The sequence below is a fragment of the Sebastes umbrosus genome, chromosome 23 (genome assembly GCF_015220745.1).
Source record: "Sebastes umbrosus isolate fSebUmb1 chromosome 23, fSebUmb1.pri, whole genome shotgun sequence".
In the NCBI taxonomy this organism is placed as follows: Eukaryota; Metazoa; Chordata; class Actinopteri; order Perciformes; family Sebastidae; genus Sebastes; species Sebastes umbrosus.
The window spans coordinates 15,509,504-15,527,834 of NC_051291.1; the positions used below are offsets into that span (position 1 = coordinate 15,509,504).

At 41.3% G+C, this 18,331-nt stretch overlaps 2 protein-coding genes across 2 annotated transcripts in view; one reads left to right on the forward strand and one right to left on the reverse strand.

Moving 5' to 3' along the window:
• The window catches only part of cacna2d4a (calcium channel, voltage-dependent, alpha 2/delta subunit 4a), a 103,980-nt gene that overhangs the window by 31,100 nt on the left and 54,549 nt on the right, over positions 1-18,331 (forward strand). The gene's annotated exons all lie outside the window — the stretch shown is intronic.
• lrtm2a (leucine-rich repeats and transmembrane domains 2a) overlaps positions 3,497-18,331 on the reverse strand; it is a 30,754-nt gene continuing 15,919 nt past the window's right edge. The window contains exons 3-7 of the mRNA XM_037760789.1: positions 10,363-10,592; positions 9,566-9,691; positions 8,916-9,004; positions 7,870-8,027; positions 3,497-6,655 (exon numbers count right to left, since the gene is read on the reverse strand). Coding sequence (XP_037616717.1) covers positions 6,123-6,655; positions 7,870-8,027; positions 8,916-9,004; positions 9,566-9,691; positions 10,363-10,592 — 1,136 coding nt within the window. The 3' untranslated portion in view covers positions 3,497-6,122. The remainder of the gene's footprint in view (positions 6,656-7,869; positions 8,028-8,915; positions 9,005-9,565; positions 9,692-10,362; positions 10,593-18,331) is intronic.

Sequence of the window (18,331 nt, forward strand, 5' to 3'; positions counted from 1 at the left end):
TGTCAGACCTGTCTCCCGTCCTTTCACCACGCGTTTTTTCTTCCTCTTTGTTATACTCTCTTTTACCCCATCTTGTCATTCTTTAGCTTAATCCTTTGTTCGCTCGCTTCCTCTTTTCACCTGTTTCTTTGCTGCACCTGTGTAGGCGAGGGCGGCTTTCTCATCGAGGGCTTATACCTTCTGAACACAAGGGGATGTTAAAAAAGCTGCCTCGCCACAGGGTGCACACTCACTTACTGTACCGTTCCCCACCTTTGTCATGACTTCTATACTTGTATGAGTGTATTACCTATGCCTCCATCTAGCGTTTGAATGAGTTCAGTGAAATCTGAAAATGCAATGTATACAAACACAACACAAAAACGTTCTAAACAATTCTGTTACATACAAATATGGATCGCTGTAAAAAAAACAGTTGCTTCGGCACCATCCTTTCAGTTGACGTATGACTTAGGGGACTTAGGGGACGCAATTTATTGTAATTATTTTCATTGCTGATTAATCTGTCGATTATTTTCTCGATTAATTGATCAGTTGTTTGGTCTATAAAATGTCAGAAAATGGTGAAAATTGTTATTGTTTCTCAAAGCCTAAGACAACTCAAATATCTTGTTTTGTCCACAACTCAAAGATATTCATTTTACTGTCATAGAGGAGTAAAGAAAACTGAAAATATTCACATTTAAGAAGCTGATATCAGAGAATTTTGACTTTTTTTTTTCTTAAAAAAATACTCAAACCGATTAATTGATTATCAAAATAGTTGGTGATTAATTTAATAGTTGACAAATAATCGATTAATCGTTGCAGCTCTAATATGACTTCCTGGCTGTCTAGTACACTGCCATGTTGCAGGTTTGCACAAATGTATGCAGCAAATAATACTGTAGCATTTTGTAGATTTAATCATTCACGTTATGACGAACACATTTGGCCAAAAGCTGCTATTTGATGCAACAGAGCTAATGAGGTGATGAGTTTCTGTTAAATGCAAATCATAATTCATATTTGCACGGCGGCTACAAGCAGCTAAAAAAGGTTGTGATTCCACTTCAGACCACTGAGTGTCAGTGTTTGTCTGAACACAATCCAGTCAGTTTACTCCCCCACCCCCAGCGTCGTTGCATTTTATGTGTTCAGCTTTCAAGCTGATTTGGTGGCAGATTTAATTTCTCCTCCTGTGATGAAGGCCGAGGATTCGGTATGTCAGAGGCTGATCCAAAATCAGTCAACAGTGACTACAAAAAACCCTGTGTTTATACTCCTCGAAGGCTCAGCGATGGATTAGTCTATCTCTGTGGCAGAAGTGACAGGCTGTATGTAAATAAACCTAATACGCTCTTATTGACAGAGAAGCAGCCTGGATGAAAGAGAGGAAGAAAAGAGAGATAAGTAGGTAAATAAAAAAAGAGACACAGAGAGAGAGCTGGGAAAGAATAGAGGATAGAGAGACATATTTGACATGGAGGAGGAGGAGGAGAAGAAGAAGCGGGGAGAAAAACGATGGAGAAAAGGAGGTAAGATGGAGGAGGTGAGAGAGTGAAAGAAAGACACAATAGAGCAGACAGAGCCGAGGATAAAGAGGGCAGAGATGAGAGAAAAGAAGGTGAAAAAGACTAAAAAAAATGATGGGCGAAGAGGCAACAGAAAGATAAATGGGAGACAAGATAAGTGAGAGGAGGAGAGATGGAGAGAGAAGATGAGAAATAGAGAAAGGTGAGAGGAGATAGAGGGCAACGGAGAGAGAAAATGAGATACAGTATACAGACAGAGGAGCTGTTATCATGACTGATTTATGCTCTCATTTGGCCCTGTGTATTTAATCCACCTCAGCGTCTGCATATATCTCCCAACATCATATTTTATGGCTTTCTCTTTCACCCAAAAATGTAAAGTGTACACTGCAAATCATTACCTTCCCTCCATTTTTCGGATGAGAAAGGCCCCAATTATTCACAATGTATGACAAATAGTACTCACACATAATTCTAATAAATGTTAGGCTCCTGTAATGAATACTGTTTATGCAAAATATCCAGGATCTGGTTTGTAAAGGTATTTGTTATCCACAAAATCTTCTATATTTGGTGCAGTTTATCAATTTGAAAGGTATAGTCTTTCAAAGCCCGTCAGTGGTTTAGGATGTAAATTTGACATAAGTGTGATATGTTTTTATTTAAATCAATGCATATTGACCAAGAAATGCTTCATCATCATCATCATCACCATCATATCGTCACTGTCATAATCACAATCATCATGATAACACAACACGCCATAGATTTCCGGGGCGATGTAGTCGTCGTCGAGGCCCCTCAGTCATCACGGCTGCTGCAGTTTTATACGTAACAAACTATAATTTATTCTTCTTCTTTACACACACAGGCTATAGGAACAGGTTTCAGCTAGCTAAGATACTTAGCTACCAACAACACACGACCTGCAGACCAGGGAGTGAGAGGACAATGTTTCTGGATTCACAGACAGAGTTTAGCCATTGATTATTATTCAGTAATGTGATTCATGGCTATATTTACACCCTTTAAAATATCACTTTACGACATTTTCCTGAAGATTTTCATTATTAATTTAAATCTAGAGCTCGTCTTCTCCATCTCTTTACATTAATTAGTTGACTATTGTTGCGTCTAGACTTAATTTGCAATGCAGGATCAAATAATACTCCAGGTTTATGTGCATCTCACCAACTCAGTCTCCAACAAATATTTTTTATATGCAACTATTTTGGGCTGCTGATGCAAGAAGTATAGTATAAAAGTATATTATAATGTTCATAAATGCAGCAAAATGTGAAGGTGTGGAGGTCAGGGGGGTGGAAACAGAGTGTGTCTTCAACAGCTGGTTTCTCCGATCTCGTGTCCCATCTCATCCGAGGCATTAGCTCTGACATTTTTTAATATTTAACCAGGACCGTAACCTTTCGCTAATGCTTTTTCCACTTGGGTTAGTTGCCATATCTTAATGCCAGCTGAACCAGAATAGTTATTATGTTTGGATGATGTAGAAAAAAAAAAAAAATTGAAAAAGTTTGGAACCAGTAGGCAACATCTGGGTTTTAAAACTGAAACCAATGCTGAAGTGCCTTGAACTTGCATTCTTTCTAATAGCCAGCAGGGGGCGACTCCTCTGGTTGCAAAAAGAAGTCTGATTGTATAGAAGTCTATGAGAAAATGAGCCGACTTCTCACTTGATTTATTACCTCAGTAAACATTGTAAACATGAGTTTATGGTCTCAATCTCTAGTTTCAAGTCTTCTTCAATACAGCATGATGTTCATTTAGTGAATTATGGTCCCATTTAGAGTCAAATGGACCATAGAGCAGGGGATGCTTTAGGGCGTGGCTACCTTGTGATTGACAGGTCGCTACCACGGTGTTGTCCGATCGAGGAGTTGTCCTTGTTTTCGTCTTAGAACTTTAACCCTTTCACAATGTGTTAATTGTAAGATTTTGGTTGCCTAAAAATGTCATACTCGGCGTATTCTGGTCGCAAAAAAACAAAATGCCGAACTCAAGGCTTCAAATTGGCAGTCCACAAACCAATGGGTGACGTCCTTTTGACTACGTCCACCTATTATATACAGTCTATGGTTGGAACCCAACATCTTGTACATGTTCTGTCTGTCTTGACAATTACAATATGGGCAGCATGTTTCTCCTTGCTTCATAAATTCCAAATAAGTTGCATAATTAAATATTATTTGTAGGAGATAAAGTTGGTCCTATAGCACTACATGAAAAAAATCACATTAAAACAATAAGGTTACCTGACTCATGTAAATTTCAGAGACGAAACAGCAGTATGGAGACATGTTCATTCTCAATGGCTAAACTCATTCTATGCATCTTACAGAAACTTTACCAACTACCGAACACAAATAAATGAACACGACAAATAAACAAACATTACAGAGATATTAAAAACAAAACATAGAAATCATTAACACAACAAAAGACATACAGCATGAACTCATACAGAAAACCATAAACAGTTACGTCAAAAAACATTTTTGGGGGGGGAACCGCTGGGCCATCACACCATAATAGAGACTAATATAATAATATTTATCTGCATCATACCCAGGTATAAGATAGCACACCGTTAATATAGGTTCATTTCCAGCCAATTCATAATCGAGAGGGAACAATAGTTCTACTGTAGGGGAGCAATATGCAATGAAAGCCGAGCTTTTACATCACTGAAGACAGGAATGTCTTCGTTTACATATAAATATTTCAGGGCATGAATATGGATACTTATGAAAACACCATGTAAATCAAACAAACAAACCCTTTTCTGTGAATGAGAGAGTGCCAATCAAATCGATTCCTCTCGAATAAGTGATGATTACTAAGTTTATAACAGAAAGACTCTTTGGCGGTGACAGAAATTTCACATAGCTTCCATTGCATATTGCTGACCTTTAAGGGAAACTGTTAGGACAACAATATGGGAAAAGGGATGGATGTAAGGAAAGGAAAGGAAGGAGGTGGAAGTCTTTGAGGAAGTGTGAAGTACTTTCCATAAATAGCACTGGATGGAAAGATGGATGGAGAGATAAAAGGATGGGGAGGAGGGGGAAAAATAGCAGCGTCTTTTCGTTTAATCCCTTGTTCGTTTTAATCCCTCTGGGCAAATCGTCCATTTTAGAAAGAAAGAGACGGGAGGGAGGAGGGAGAGAGAGGCCAGAGGGGATTTCTGATAAGGGAAATAAAGTGCAGGAGTCTGAAGTTTGTAGTCCTTAGATGACGTTTTTGTAGTCCTTTCAGGGTTCTCTGAGATAGTGCTTCCGTGCCGTAGTCGCAAACGTCCACCTTTGAGGGGTGACATCAGTCTGAAAATGAGTTCTGAACAAAGAATATTTGTTTCAAAGCAAAGTCTGTGGTCCTTTTAAAATCTCAATAACTTCATTAAAACAATCGTGAATACTGTTCTGAACCAGAAGTCCAAGTAATAGCAGAAAATGAGCATTTTCGAGAGGCTTTTGATCTGTCCAGATATCGATCATCATCATTTAACAAGCATCAAGCAAGCGAGAGCCTTATTCCGAGCAAAAGTGACAGCAAAATTCCAGTTCAAATGGTTTGTTTCTCCATACACAGCTCCAGTCTGTGACACCTGGAGGTTATTGTTATTGGTCCAATAGAATATCCAGAGAGAAACAGATTAGGTCCAGATAGGGGAGAATATCTAACTGTGTCTCTGACCTCATGTATTTCGAAAGGTCTAGCCATTCGTGAATGATCATTTTGTCGATCCAAATGGTTTTCCCGTTCCATATTAAACATCCCTAACAAGTCTCGAGAGACACGAGACTCAGGAGAGTTTGATTTCCTATCGACATATAATCTGTATGTATCCCCAGTATTCTCTCTGAAAGCGCTAGAGAGGCGTTGACTATTTAAATGACATCTCTTTGTGTTTATCCATTAAGCTTTGCAACACTGGCTGTTTCTTTGGGACTTGAAGGTCCAAGTAGGCCAGACGAAGGGGTCTGGGTTGGGGTCCTGGTTTTTGGAGGACCTACTGGCATTGTGGAGGAGAAAGATGCAAACAAAACGAGAGCTGGGCACTACCTAATACTACTTCCCATCGTTGTGAATATTGGTCCAATCGACACCATACATACTGCAAATCCCTGAAAAAATTCGATCCAGTTTGAGAAATACTGACAGACCGTACACCCATGAGTGTCTTGTAACAGCTTAACTGATATGTTGTATACCAGAGAGATTACTAAATCATGTTCCTCTCAGCCAGCATAATGGTAAATTCAGCAGCGGCCAAGAGCAGCAGTAGGTGGTTGGTAGGCGAGTTGGAGGGATGATTGGTAACAAATACCGCAGTGAGAATGGCTCCAAATGGAAGAGAAAAACCAGGGAACAGATAAGGTATGTGTGTGTGTGAGGTGTTAGAGAGAGGGAGAAGGTTAAAAATAGAAAGAGGAAGACAAAAAGTGGGAGAAAGGTGTCAGTTTGAGAGTCAGAGGGAGAGATACCATAACAAGAAAGCTCTTCCATCTCTCTCCTCTTCGAGCCCTTTTTTTTAATTTTCACCCCTTCGCCCTTTGACGTGACAAACCCTCCCCCGTCACTCCTCCTCTAGGCCACAGAGGAGATCTGTTTCTCCTCCCTGTCCTCCCCGTCCGCCTCTCCGTCTCCCATCAGCGGCTGCCTCTTCTTCAGCTCTCTCTGGTACTTGGCCATCAGCGAGGCGTAGATGCAGCCGTAAGCCGCGGCCGCAACCATCATGATGCAAACGATGCCGCACACCACGCCGGCGATCACGACCGTGCCGATGGCGCGGCGCACGCTCACGGGTCGATAGCGGGCGCGGACGCAATCCGAGGGGGCATCTGCGCCTCCTCCTCCTCCTCCTCCTCCAGCTCCCGTGTTTGAAGAGGACTCATCGCCAGTGTTGCTGTTGTCAGACATTGGCGTCGCCCCGCTGGGGTTAAGAGCGTTCCTGCTGCAGGGAGGAACGCCTCCTTGGCCGGAACGAGAGCCCTCGCCTCCTCCGCCGTTCTCGTCCTCAAGTTGGAGGCAGTAGTTGAACATCTCCACCGGAACGCCGCGGATGTCTCGCCCACGCAGATCCTTCGGTAGCGTGCACTCCACCGCGTCCACCTTCCCCCCTGAAGGAGAGACAAAGAGGTGCCGAGGCAGGAGGACAGGGAGAGGTCATTTATAAAATGCCTTATGCCTGCAAAGCACTACCAATTAACTGAGAGAGAGGAAGAGATAGAGAGTGGGGTGGTTGCGCCAACACCAGGATGAGTCATACATCACTTAACACACACACAGAGTTTGCTGTGCCCTCTACACTAAGTTGGAGATAGCCTCAACTAAGCCCTTCTATAATTCATGGGATGACATGCCTAGCTTGAGCAGAGCCGTGTGTGGAAGAGAGAAATATCTGAGTCACTAATTCCCACAGGCGGCACGAGGATGGGGGGGATCTACTTTGTTATCATCACATGCTGAATTTGTCTCCACATGTAGTATTCGTCTTGAGGTCGCGTGTTGGAAAAAGCCATTGATCTGCGCCCTCAGATACATAAAGCAACAGAAACAATGAGATAAAGTCGAAGGATAATAGAAAGACAGAATGAGGAAAGTGGTATATAGCCCCCAGATGCTTTTATCTCGGCGTGCGACTAAAGAATCCCCTCCGCAAACAGAGCATCGCTCTCCAAATATCTCCAAATACCCCAGCCCGTGTGTGCTTGAAGTGGTTCACAGGAGATAGAAGTCAACACGGGCTGCTGTCGCCGAGCGTTTCACACTTGTTCGGGTGCTTTGTCTTACTTTTCCACGACACATATCGCGCATCATCTACCCAGCCGTTGACATGCTTTCATGTTCGACTACGCAAATGTCTCCTCGTAATTTTCTCTGCTGCTCTGATGATTATTAAATTATCGTGTCTGCCGCGTGTCAGTCTTCTGTCTGACTCGTATTGAACTGGAGCTGGAGAGTATAGAGGGCCCAGCAAAGCAGAATGAAGCGAAAGGAGGAGAACGGAGCAGGAAAGAGATGCTTCATTAGCGGGGCAGCTGAGGCCCAAGGCGCCGAGGTGAATGTAGATTTTTACACATGAAGAGAGAGCGGAGAGCAGCTGTGGTTATCTGATGTATTAACAGCCTGCAGAGACACGTGGATAACACACACAGTATACACACAATGAGCGTGGCAATGCATACCGATACAGTTATATTGTGTTGCTAGAAGCACAAATAGAAAGTAGAAACCTCGCTAAGGTGAACTCTAGTTTTCTGCCCTCTACTCCATGCCCCCTAACTTAAAATCAAATGCACCCTTTCAGAGCAAACATAAATCAAACATCTACCTCTGTACAGCAGCCATTCCATCCAGTGTTTAAAATCGCGGAGGTTGCAGTCACATTCCCAGGGGTTGTGTCCCAGTTCCAGGTGTTGTAGATTGGCGAGCGGCTCAAACGCCGCCCTCTCCAAACCGTGAAGCCTGTTACCTGCTAGAGACAGCCACCTATGAAATAATTAGAATGGAATTCATTTACTCTCTTGACTCCAACAGAAGAGACGAATGTACCCTTCAAAAAGCAGGCAACCACTATACTGTATGTAGTGTACTACTACTATTGGGCAATAATTCAATATTATTGTATGTCGAATTTCATTGTAATTGTATACATAAAAAGGTCATCAACCATCAATTTGATCATTTTATATGTAATTTTGCATACATTTGTCGAATTGTGCAGGCTGTTCTCATACACCATTTGTAGCTATACCTACGAAAAGTAATGCATTATATATCCCATGAAATCAATTCCGGACTTTCGCCCAGGAGACTGCTGTTCATATCCCGTGTAAAACCAGATGTTAACGTTATTTATTCGTCACGAAACTTCAGTTCTTAAATAACGCCACTTCCGTAGTTATTTTAACGCAAACCATGATTTTTTTTCCTAAACCTAGCTGAGTAGTTTTGTTGCCTAGACCTAACCAAGTTGTTTCCTGTGAAGACGGAAGCTTATTTTGAAAAGACTGTATGAATGTAAAGTGCAGAAATTGACATTCGGACAAGTACGAGGGCAATGACCTTTGACCTCCTAGCTGGTGGACAGTAATAATGTCAACAATGTGATCTTACACTAGTGTTTATTCATCACTGGACTCTGTTGGAAGGAGGTGCGCTTTGATGGAAATGGTGACACAAACGTGCGATGGGAATTTAAAAATAAAGGAGTAAAGATGACATTGATGTTCCGGTTGAATCGATGATATCGGATCGTTGATCGTTGAATCGATATATCGCACCAGATCTATGTACGGTTACACCTGTTGCTCTGGGGGTCAGTAAGAGCACATTTATTTCAACATGCCAGTGTACAGAGTGTGTGTTGACGTCTACCTGAGGCTCTGCAGCTCATCCAGTACCCCTAGAGGAACAGAGGACAGACCGTTGAGGGACAGATCCAGACTCTGAAGACCCCCCAAACCCTGTAGAAACATCAAAAACAAGCTCTCTGTTTAGCCATCTGTGCTCATACAGCACAGCATTATACAGCACACCTTTCCCCAAACTCCTATTAGTGTTATTGGCTTCTTTCACTGTTGCCAAGGGGCTAATCTTGTTTAATTTAGGATCCCAAGTGAAGTCATGACACAAGCTCATCCTGCAGACTGCTTTGGTTCTAATGCAAGTGGATGAAAGTGTTGAGCAAACGGTTTATTATAAATTTAACACCTGGACGGGATCCCAGTCATGTATATCTGCTTAGGTTGGCTCTTTTCCTAAACGGAGCCAGTAGAGCCTCGGCCAGGAGTTAGACAGTGTATCAGTACAGTAGTGGGATCAGCTTCTTTTTTAGCTTATTATAGCTTATTTTGGTGGATTTACTGATCTGATGGTAAATCTCACACAGGGCATGACTGTATTGAAATCAGCTCAATGTCCTCCTGTGTGATTCTTAGCTTGAATTTAGACATTTGATCTTGTCAGTGAGCTGTATTATAGACTGTAGAGACCAAGTATGGTGTTGCATAATCTACAGTGCGTACCTGGAAGAGCTCTCGGTCCATTACTGTTAGCGAGTTGTTGTGCAGAGTCAGTCTCGTCAGGTTGGACATGTCTCTGAATAATCCAGCTGGTAAATTATCCAGGTAGTTATTAGAGAGGTCCAGCTCCTAAAATACAAACACAAATTTACATTTTCACTTGCATAGACGACGTACACATTTGCATTTTAGACAACACATAGTTGATGCTCTTATTAAAAAATGACTTAAAAGCAGAAAGTGAAACCCTCTTTAAGAGACTTCATGCATAAGGTCTGGATTAAAAAATAGATGAACTGCTACAAAACTTTAATGCATATTTTATATTTGCACTCCTATTCTGTTACTCACATTGAGTGCAACGGTAGTATAAAAATCTTCATAGATCACCAACGTAACAAGCCGTCAGACTGGAGAACAAACTTTTTTTTACAGCAGACAGATGCTCAGCAGTGTGGAAGTAAATTGTCTTTTTTTTTGCAAGTACAGTAACTATCCATCATTTTTATCGCTTATATTTTAAATACCATCTTGTCTGTGCTTTGCACACACTATGATAATGGAGAGTAGCCTTGCAAAACTTTGAAAAATGTCAGCTTTTCTTAACTTTCCAGACTGAGAGCAGAGGTTGTCTGCAGATTGCTCAATACGAGACTCGCCATACAATTTCACTTATTATCCTGGGGGATATTCAGTGTGCAAGGTCAGTGCAGAAATTACTGTAACAACACATTCAACTGCTAGGCAAAAGAAAAATTCCACTGACTATATAAACTATTAAAAAAAAATGGGCTGCAGACCTCCAGAGAGGAGAGGTTAGCGAAGGCCGAGGCTCCCAGCGAGGCGAGCTTGTTGTTGGCCAGCAGGAGGGAGCGGCTCCCCGGAGGCAGGAGGTGAAGGGGAGGCAGGGATGAGAGACCGCGGCCCCCGCAGTCCACCACCACGCCGTCTGAGTCGCACAGACAGGGAGGAGGGCAGGAGGACGCTGCCGGCAACAGCGTCGCCAGGAGGCAGAGGACACAGAGGAAGACTTGAGGAGAGAGAGAGAGAGAGGAAACATGATTATTTTTTCAGTAAATTATCTCATCTTATCAGGAGGATGTGTGAGAAAGGGGACTGCAGAGAAAATAGTGAGAGGAATAAGAGGAACGAATTGAAAGATGGGAATGGTTTTAAGTGGAAATTATTAAGAATCTTCGTGTACCTGAACTATCCCTGTCACAAACGCTTTTACAGTTGTCGAGAAAAAATGTGAAAAAGATTCAAAAGAGAAGGGTCTGATTCTCCCTTTTTGGTGTATCAGAAATGGATAATTTTGTCTTGGTAACTTGTCTATAACTTGCCCCAAACTGCATGTGATTATCATAAAGTGGGCATGTCTGTAAAGGAGAGATTTGTGGGTACCCACAGAACCCATTTCCATTCACATATCTTGAGGTCAGAGGTCAAGGGACCCCTTTGAAAATGACCATGCCAGTTTTTCCTTGCCAAAATTTTGCACAAGTTCAGAGCGCAATTTAACCTCCTTTGCGACAACCTAGTATGACATGGTTGGTACCAATGGATTCCTTAAGGTTTTCTAGTTTCATATGATGCCAGTATCTTCACTCAGCCCGCTACAACCTCCGATAGATCGATTGTGTCAAAGAAGTCAGTGGCGTTAAAACAAATTTGCGTTAACGTGTTATCTTGTTAACTTTGACACCCCTAATAGATACATGTTATTAGAGGAAAAGAAAAAAATATAAAGTAGAACCAGAAGTATCCCTGTCACAGATGCTTTTACAGTTGTCTAGAAAAAAACGCTGAAAAGATTAAAGGGGGTCTTGTTTGTCGGATCAAAAATTTATAATTTTGTCTGTGCTCACACATCCAGAAAAACATTTTCTGACTGAAAGAGCTAGTATTTCCGACAGCAGTCTGTTCACAAAGACATTTCTTTAAACAAAAAAAAAGAAGCTCTACTGTGTGTTGGTTTTGTGTTGATGAGTGTGTCTGTCTGGCGTTGCCTTTCTGTGTGTTTGTGTGCGTCTCACAGCAGTCTGAGTGACACTCATGAGGGAAATCCCTTCTGCTCTATTTCATTGTTTTCCTGCAGACTATCGTCATTTCATCATTCTCACTCGGTTTCTTCCTCTCTTGTCCTCTTTCATTCATTCTATATTTGCATCTATCAATTCAGGCCTTTTTCATTCATTCCTTTTTTCATATTCATTTGTTTCTCCGTCTGTCTGTCCCTCTTTGCGTCTGTCCGTCCCTCTCCACTCTGTAATTCTCTCTCGCCCACTTTAGTCTCTTTATCTTTCTCATTCTCTTTCACTCCGAGTCTCTCGGCTCTGCTCTGTATTCCCTCAGTGTCTCGTTACAGTGGCTGACTTTGTTTCCGTCCAATGGCTTATCATCACGACTTATGCTTTATCTGTATGTGTGAGTGTGTGTGTGTGTGTGTGTGTGTGTGTGTGGGCATATGCTTGTGTTAAACACCAACAAAGCGTGATATTAAGAAAACTACTCTGTCTAAACTCCAGACACAGACACAGCACTTTTTACTTCCTAACAAGACTCTTTGCTTCACCAGCACATTTCATCACTTCCATCATCTGCATATTATTAGCATCTATTTCTCAGCGTGCCATTGCCTTTTGTCACACTATGTGTCAGCCGCTCATTGTTGTGGTATTTTCTCTCTCTGGTAGTCCATCTGTTTTGCTATAAATTCGCTTTCTTTCTCATTTTCTCTCTCCTTCCTCTCAATCCCTTTCACCATATCGGCCGTCTTGGCTCTGAGAGTGATGAAATGCTGTGAAATAACCCTTTACTGGCAAACTCCACATTGTGATATGTTAAAAAAACACAAAACAACATGATGCATATCAGTAGATATAAGTGATCGCGTTATGAAAGTCATCTCGTTCTGACTTTCCCCGGGTCCTCTGTGTCTCACAACTGATAAAATATGAAGCTTGTAATGGCGCAGTAAGAAAGCGAGTTGAGAGGATGCTTTATACATCCCATTAAAATCATGTTTTATTCCCTTTAAACTGGTCGTAAATAGGAAATTACAGCTTCGCCACTGGATAGACAGAGAACTTAATTAATGATAAATGATGAGTAATGCATTCAGAATGGAAAAGAGGGGCTGAATGATTTGAGAAAAATATCTAGTTGCTGAATGATTTATCGCCTCTTTAAGCCCATCAAAATGTTGTTAAAGGAACAGTTTGACATTTTGGGAAATATGGAGCTCACCAAGTTAGCACCGCATGAAGACTGGAAACAAAGAGAAACAGCTAGACTGTTGGTCAGGAAATAGTCCGGCACATAACCCCCTAACGCCACGTGTTGTTTTTACTCTTTGATTTTTATACGGATTAAAGAAACAAGATAAAACATTTGAACTACTGAGCTTAAGGGCCGCTGTATTGTTTTGTTTTTTAACCTTGCAACCAGGAGGCAGCCTCTGGGTCTGAAAAGTGAAGCCAATGCGGAAGTGCCTTAAACTTGCATTCTTTCTAATAGCCAGCAGGGGGCGACTCCTCTGGTTGCAAAAAGAAGTCTGATTGTATAGAAGTCTATGAGAAAAATGAGCCTACTTCTGACTTGATTTATTACCTCAGTAAACATTGTAAACATGAGTTTATGGTCTCAATCACTAGTTTTAAGTCTTCTTCAATACAGCATGATGTTCATTTAGGAAATTATGGTCCTATTTAGAGTCAAATAGACCATAAAGCAGGGGATGCTTTAGGCGTGGCTTGACAGGATTGACAGGTCGCTACCACGGCGTTGTCCGGTCTGGGAGCTGTCTGTGTTTTCTTCTTACAACTTAAACCCTTTCACAGTGTGTTTTCAGTTCATAGAAGTTAATTATAACCTTTTTGGTCACCTAAAAATGTCTTATTCAGCGTAGAGTTGTACTAGCTCCATCACATTTCAATCCTGGTTGCAAAAAAAACAAGATGGCAACGGCCAAAATGTAGAAGTGAAGGCTTTAAAACCGTACTCCACAGACCAATGGGTGACTTCACGGTGACTATACGTCCACTTCTTATATACCGTCTATTGGCTAGCTGCTTCTCCCTGTTTCCAGTCTTTATGCTAAGCTAAACTAACTCTCTGCTGGCTTCTAGCTTCATGTTTATCGTACAAACATGAGAGTGGTATCAATATTCTCATCTAACTGTCGACAAGAAAGTGAATAGGTGCATTTCCCAAAAATGTCTAACTATTCCTTTAATAATGTGAGTCGTCTCTGAATTAAATGGAGCAGCTGTTTCTTTACAATCGCATTTTAGATTTGAAAACATATAATTGGAAGGCTGACAGTTAAAGTTAAACGTAATTTTAGTTTTTTTTGTATGCATGTCAACTCAACAGGATAATAATATCTATTTTTTTAACAGCAAATACACAATGTCTGGGTGAAGAATTCATATTTAGAGATTAATTTATTGTATTTATCCCACTTATCCTTCCACGGGCAGTAGACTTTTTATTACATAACGCTTTGTCGACATCTCTGGTAACTGCATTGTATAGCTTTGTGAATACAAACTAACAGTAGTCTAGAAATAGCATCTTTTGTCAGACAGCTTTTACCTGCCAGACAGAACGTGTCCTCCCCTAACCCCAGGACACTGCCCCATTTTGCATTGTGAACCAGAAAGGTTCAGAAACTAAAGACCGTGGCCTTGTAAGAGAGATCAGTGTGTGACCTCTCTCCTGTTCCTCCTGTATCCATTATCCTCTCCGCTCCATCCGGCAGTATAATCCTAATCTCTGGGAAAATTAACGCCACTTCACAAAGGGATGAAAGGAGAGATTTCGAAGTATCCTGCAGCGTCCTGTGTGCCATCGTACTTTGTGGTGGAAATGCTTCAGAGGGCCGATCTTTCACTGCAGTGGCTCAGTACAGGAATCTGGAAGGATTTTTTTTTTTTTTTGCTGCACAGCACAGTGGCTGTGAATTTTACCAGAACAGGTTTGAAAAGGTGCAGTAGTGCGGGTGGTTTTTGAGAAGGATGTAGCTCAGAGGTAGAAGCACCGTTATACAACGGAGCGAGAGTGAAAGAGAGCCGGGGAGAGAGAGAATCTGTGTATATTTTTCTGCTTCTCCCTCATATCAAATTTCAAATTGCATCTCTCTCAGCCTGCAATATGGTCCTTTTATTTTGCAAAGGTATTCTCTCTTTCACCACACCCCCTCTCCTCTCTTCTCCCTCTCTTACTGTAGATTATAACTCCCCCTCACCCACTACCACCCTCCCCTCAGAGCTAAAGCCTATCTTCCAACATTTATGAGTGGTTTTAGCTGCTCTCGTGGAGGAGGTAGTTGTTGTTTTGGCTTATTTTAGCTGCTCCAAATCCTCTCCGCTGTAGCGCTCCACGCAGCCAAACCAGAAGGAAAACATTCAGCCACACACAGTCGGAGCAAGATGGGGGAGCTTCAGCAGGCCAAATAAGTTTTAAGTGTTTCTGTGCAGTTTAACTCAGTCCAAACAGACTTCAGAGTGAATCTTTTATAAGAATCCCCAAAACACATGCCGCAAAAGTGCTGACATTTTGGGCAAATGCAGGCTGGCAGCGATGGGAAACAAACTGAGAGACGGCATTAAAATGCAACACGATGTTCCTGTTTGATTGAACTTCTGAGGGAACTCTTAGAGCATGTAGACTCCCAACTAGTTGTCTGAAGAGACAGTTGTGGAAAAATGTGCAGCAATATCGATAATCAGTTGGTTTAAAATTACATTTCAGAACATTTAAACATTTGCTTTCTTCGTTTCATATAGTTGACGTTACTTTTACGTTATCTTTTTTATATTTTTCAACCTTTTTTTTTTTACTTTCAAATTGCACATTAGTCAAGCTAATGATGATTACAGCTATTATGTCAGATTTCTTTCTGTTGTTGCCAGGTTGGAGGATCTTTCTAAGCTTCTACACCTACAGTCTGTGCACGAGTGTGGGCGCAAATGACACAAGTCATAGGTAATCTTTAAATTGGGATAATTAACCGTCAGTGTGTGTTTGCAGCTCATTTGTATGTGTGTGTTAGGCTGTGTGCAGTCTTGAAGTGGGCCTATTTTCTGCCTATTTAGTTCCTTTATCTCTACAAAATTGCAGAATTATGTTATTAATCTACACAGGCACAGACATCTTTTTATTAAATTGCTGTCAATGTGTTATTTTTTTTACAGTTTGTCACCTTCGTAGGCATACGGAGAGTCATATGACTCCTGTAAATGTGGTGATGTTTGACAGCGTCTCCTTGGCAACGCTGCTTGACAGCTCCAGGGCCTCAGCTGTTTGTAAGTTTATATCCAAGGGGGCCCCTGGGTGACACTGGAACCCAGCTATGATGTCATCACCACAGGCATCACCTCCTCTTACTGAGCCCAGTCGCATGTTACCAGGGGCCAAGCTGTTTTCCATGCAAGCGACAGACTCGCTGCTATCTTATTACTAGAGCGACCAGCTGTCCTCCACGCAACAGACTCACTCGCCTGCATTTCTTAACTCTTTGTTTCACATTGGTCCTCGAAGAGTTTAGATTTTGACTCTGTGACGCCCAATATCAGCTACATTATCTGGTACAACATTATAGTAGATTACAACCTCTGAATTGAATCAGTGGGAATTGTTGTCTAGCATAAAAAACATGCAGTCAACAACAGGAGTGCTCAAAAGATTAGTTGATTAATCAATTTACTGGTTCTCAAATTCATGGATAACAAGCAATTTGAAGACATCACCTTGGGCTTTAGAAAATTGCGATGAGCATTTTTCACTATTTTCTGTCTTTTTGTAGATCAAATGGTTCGTCAAAAAGAAATAATTGTCAGATTTGTTGGTCATGAAACCAATCTTTACTGTAGTTGCAGCCTAAATGAACAGTCAAGATACTTCAGTCAACTTCTATTCAGCATATTTTAGGGACAGTGTAATTCAAAATGTTGTGAACACATTAAAGCATGATAAAAGTATAACACCTGCACACCGGTTGGTCTTCCTCAAGATCAACTAGTGTCTTCAGCAGTAGCAATAATGATGGCATATTGTTGACAGCATATATTATTATTGTATATACAGTAGGGATGGGTGACGTATATTTCGATAACAATATATATAATATCACGGTATAGCATGTTTATATAGTCTATATGGAATAACCACATGATAAAGCCTATTTTTGTCTACTCCTGCATGAATTAAATACTTGAAAAATGAAAAGTTTTCATTTTATTAAGAACCTTAGTGCAAAATGAACATGACAGTTTCAAGTCAAATTATAGAGAAAAAATAAATAAATATTTCCAGCTATACACTGACTGTATTTACATACATAACACACACATATGCAAAGTAATCAGATTAATTCCACAGTTTGATTTAACTACACTGGGGTATTTTCATAAACATATATCAATTCAAATTTTCTGAGATATTTGAGTTACTTATTATCAATTTAGACGACGTAATTGTGTGTCACGATATCTCGATGTATGATTTCATCCTGATACGATTCCATTGATAAATGGTCATATTGAATTATCGCCCCATTCTAATATACATTGCATGCATGATAGTCACATTAGAAGTGATGATACACAACTTGTTGAAGGTATTTGCGATGATAAGAGACATGATGGATACGTGGTGATGCCTCTATGAGGAGAAGTTATTAATTATAATTTCTCATATGTCTGATGTGTAATCTCCCATCTATAATATCTCATCAACAACACTCTGTGCAGCCTGTCCTTCCACAGCAACGGTGTCTGTGTCATTTGTCAGAGGCTGTTACATGTCTGATCTCCACCGTAACCCGAGACCTCATTTAGTTAGCAGATGGAAAAGAGCCAGCCGGCGTGTGCACAGTGTGTTGAATGTTTATGTGTGTTTGAATCTCTTTATACGTCTGCCGTTTCACTATATGGGTGGCTTTTCCGTCTAAGTACAAGAGGTATAAAAGGATACACGACACTCATACACATACAATATCACGGTCTCAGCAGTACCACCGCATTATTTCAACATTGACAAGGTAATGCTGTGTTACCGTAGCAACCGAGTGCTATAGACGACGGTGAAGAGAGAGAGAGGGAGAGAGAAGGCATGGGGAGAGAAGTTTGAGGTTCACATCAAAATCCCGTCATTTAACCCACATTATCTCTTTTCTCTCAAGCTCACAACCTCTCTGCCCGACTCTCGGGCACTTAATCGCTTACTCACAGACGGGAAGTCATGGTCACACACACACACACGCCACACACACTGACACGGGCGTACAGCAGTTGAGGATAAGCAGGAACAGGGTGTAGAGGTTTAGCCTGTACTCCTGCTGACAGTGTGTCTGAGGAGAGGAGAGATTGTAGTCTCCGAAATCGTGTTTTTTTAAATAGATTTTTTTAGCCCCTATGGGATTACTTCCAATATTTCTCTGTTTACTCTCTCTTCCTCCATTTCTCTCCCACCTACTCTCTCTCTCTCTGTCTATTCCTCCCGTTATGAATTCTGCATCGGTAAGACAGAATCATTATTTGGACTTAGAGGGGTGAGTGGGTGAAATGTAGGCTGATCTGCCTCTCTAATTCATGCTATCTGTATCAATTTGTTGTGACTCAGACGCGCGCACGCACTAAAGCACGGCCCTTGGGAACATGCAATGACATTGTTTTTGCGATGGTGGCTATTAATTAGCGGGAGTGACAGGTAAGACAAAGAGAGGGATAGAAACAAAGGGGAAAAATGATCAGTAATGCATAA